The 3,625-nt window shown below is 31.3% G+C and overlaps 1 protein-coding gene across 1 annotated transcript; it reads left to right on the top strand.

The window, feature by feature from the left end:
• Positions 1-1,794: 1,794 nt before the first annotated feature.
• On the top strand, positions 1,795-2,995 carry LOC111394056. The gene is made up of 2 exons (XM_023019837.1): positions 1,795-2,036; positions 2,362-2,995. Exons 1-2 carry the CDS (start codon positions 1,947-1,949, stop codon positions 2,812-2,814), a joined length of 543 nt encoding a protein of 180 aa, XP_022875605.1. The 5' UTR covers positions 1,795-1,946; the 3' UTR covers positions 2,815-2,995.
• The last annotated feature ends 630 nt before the right edge of the window (positions 2,996-3,625 follow it).

The following is a 3,625-nucleotide window of genomic DNA, read 5'->3' as shown; positions in this document are numbered from 1 at the left end:
TCGGGAAGTAGTTTATTAACTTTTTAATTTACTAATATATAAAAATAAGTGATGAATAAATAAATAATATTTATGGGTCCATTAGAATGTATGCTTGAAAATAAAGTTAGAGAATTTATATATAATTTAAATATGTATAAAATTTAATTCAAATTAGTAAAAGATAATTTTATTAAGGGCAAATTTCAGAAACTCTCACTTGAGTTCATGACAATTATAAAACATATCTTCCCTTTTCAAAAATTTCAGAAATCTTAATATATATATAAGATTATTTTTAAATCTTTGTACGTTAGGTAATCGTAATTATATTTGTGTGAATATTGATTTCTTATTTAATAGACAAACTAGGGTAGCTAATTAATTAAAAAATGAGAGTGCATCTATGCAATTGTCATGAACCTGGTTTATGCAATTTACTCTTAAATTAAGGGTGATTACATTGTCACCATAGTTTTCATTTGATACACTACATTTTAATTATAGTTAAACTTTTTAACATTTGTCTTTGGTTATTGTTGCAATTATTTTCGAACGTTTTTCTGTCGAATTTTTATCTTCAACCTTCCATAATTAGTACGTCCCATCCTTGATGGATGATTTAAATCAAAATATTCTGTTTTCATGCTTTTAAATGATTGAAAAATATTTTTTTGCATTTATTTATTTTTTAAATATTATGAAAAGTAAGTTGTTTTATGTCATTTTAATGGACTTTTGAACATAAAAATGTTACCAAACACAAAATGTGTTAATTAATGGAAAGTTTGAGGATAAAAATGACATGAAAAATCATTAAGGATATAGTGCTATAATGAGCAAAGATTGAAAATCTTAAGTGCAATTAAAACATAATACAAGAAATAAAAAATTGTGGTGTAAATATAATTACTCTTAAATTAATTATTCGTCATGGAATGTGGTAATCCTTCATTTTCAGAAGGAAAAAAAAAAAAAAAAACTAGCGATGAGCTTTTTTTTGGGGAATCGGACCAAAACCAAATATAACCGAATGATTCAACACTCGTTCCTCTATTAAATGGGTCAAATTTGGGACTATGCATTGAGAATCAATCGATTTCAATTAGATTCTCAGTACTACCTTGAGAATCAGTGGTGAATTCGATTCTCCGGAATTTCTCTTTTTGCTTGCACAAAGATGTACAAACACGAAATATAGAAATTCAAATATGGTGGCTTGATGTGGCTGATAACGGTCATATTTTTCATTTTAATGGGGAAAGAATGAAAAACAAACAAGGGCTAAATCTTTCAACACTAGATCCCAAAATTTAACTCACGTCAAAATTTCATTTCTCATACGATGCTGCTTCTTTCCTTTGCAACAAAACCAAGTGGGCAATTATAATTCCTATCTAAACAATTCATAGATTTAATGTACCACAATAGAAAAAAGTATATTTTTAATTCAATATTTCATAAGAATTCAGATTTCTCGTTGTTTCCAAAGTAATCGACCATCAAAAATCAAAATCCTTGAGGATTATTAAAGATAATTCAGATTATAAATTTCAACTAATTACAAATAAAATATCTCTTGACAAAAAAGACATCTCATCTAATAATTTTCAAGAAAAAATAAAAAATAAAAGTCTAATCAATTAGAAGGACACTTTGACAAAACAAAGTTAGAAAAAGGACGCACACTATTTATTTAGATAAAATAAAATAAAATTAGAACTTATTTTGATTCAAGGAGACAACTTCCAAATTTTTAATACTTAAACTCAAGTGTGCACTATGGGATGTCCAATAAAAGGTGTGAAAGCATTTACTAGGGTTCCCAAATGCCAACGGCCATTCTCCCTTCAACCGCACTCTAACCCAACCCCACTCCCACATCCCCATTTACAGCCCCTTCATCCTCTCCTCTCTGCAAAAAGGAAAAACAGAGACTTGAGAGGTTTAGCAAACTAAAAAACCCAATGTCAAATGTATATTCACCCATCTTTCCCATTCAAGAACCTCATCATTTTAGTGACTATGGTTTTGACCCTCAAATTGATTGCTTTCAGGTACTTTAGTTATCCATTTACCATATATTTACTTCTTACGTATTGTATTGTTTGGTCGTGTCAAGTGCTGGCATATATTTCAGTGAATCTATTTCTCATTTTGATTTTTGAATTGACAATCTTAAAATTGTCTATTGTACTGTTTGGGCGTGTCCATTATTTCGTGGCATAAATTGAATTGTAATGTTGCATATAATTTTGTGTAACGTATCATGTTGATCTTTGATTTACAGTTTTACACGTTTCAGTCTTATTCACTACTTGATAGTATACCAATAGCCTTATTGCTTAACAAGTATGTTTGTTTAATTTTTGTAAAATTGAGGTTTTGGAAGAAGCGAGGAAGTACAACAAGAGGGAGAGTTCAAGATCTATAGACACAATTCATTTCAAGCTGCAAAAGCCCATTTCCAAGGACGAATCCTCCAAGAAGATCAAGAAGAACAAGAAGCGGTGGTGGAAGAACGCCTTCCTCTTCTTCAAGAGAGCGGCGCATGGTGGCGCTGCCACCAAGGATCTTGATAATCATGGCGGAGTCCAACGTGGCCATGCATGCATAGGACCAATATCCGGGCCGGTTTATATCACTGAAAGTAGAAGTGGATCCTCCACCCCTTACCGTAAAATCAACCGGCCATCTTCTGGTCCACTCGCCGGAACTTTGACCTCCACCGGGAAAGATGAGGTGAGGATCCCTTACATTAGCCTTAGGGAGCTTAACATGGACCAGCAACATAGGATTTCATCAAATGCCATGCCCATATATTTTGTCACATGATGGATTGAGTCCCTTCTAAAGATTTTTTAAATAAGAATTATATTTGTATTTGTATTTATCTTTAAACCTTTTTCTTTTCAGAAGCGTGACACTTTTTACTCCAAAAGTAGTTTGAAGTTTGGAGGGATGAGAAAGTGTATTTTTCTCCTTCTGCATTTGATGATATATCTTACTTTGTTGACTCTGGAAATTAATGAATTCATTTTCATTGTGGTATTTCAATCCATGTAACTCAAGGCATTTGATGGGGCCGATTTGCACAATCACCCTCAAAGAACACTCCTGTTAACAATTTTTTACTCCCGACGGCATGTAGGGTTCATCAAACAATGTGATAGAAACTTTCTATCCATAAGAATTCAAGTTTTGCCTCGAACGAAAGGCTATCTAAAAGTTTGAAAGAAATGTCACTTTCTTATTTAAAAAGGAAAAAACTTTACACATTCATAAAATAAATTTCTATAGAATCTTTGAAAAAGACTTTCATAAATTGCAATAATTTTTCTATGAACTTCCAAAAATCTGTATCAATGAGCATTCTCAATATTATGTTTTGAAGAGTAGATTAACAGTCAAGCCGTATTGTTAAGGACCAATGGCATGTCCTTGTGTTGGACAATCCAGATAGATTTCTTATGAAAAACAAAGAAAAATCCTTAAGAATGCAAACACTATATGCCTGTTTGGTAGAGCTTCTACTTCTTATAGAAAAGTTTTATCCAAACATATTTAAAATTAACTTCTTAATCTCATAAATAAATTGCGACTTTTCAAAAATCTCGTAAAACAAGGCTTACCAGAATTAAGAATG

The sequence above is a fragment of the Olea europaea genome, chromosome 4, assembly GCF_002742605.1.
Source record: "Olea europaea var. sylvestris chromosome 4, O_europaea_v1, whole genome shotgun sequence".
In the NCBI taxonomy this organism is placed as follows: Eukaryota; Viridiplantae; Streptophyta; class Magnoliopsida; order Lamiales; family Oleaceae; genus Olea; species Olea europaea.
The sequence above is the reverse complement of the archived record's forward strand: the minus strand, read 5'-3'. Positions and strand labels throughout refer to the sequence as shown.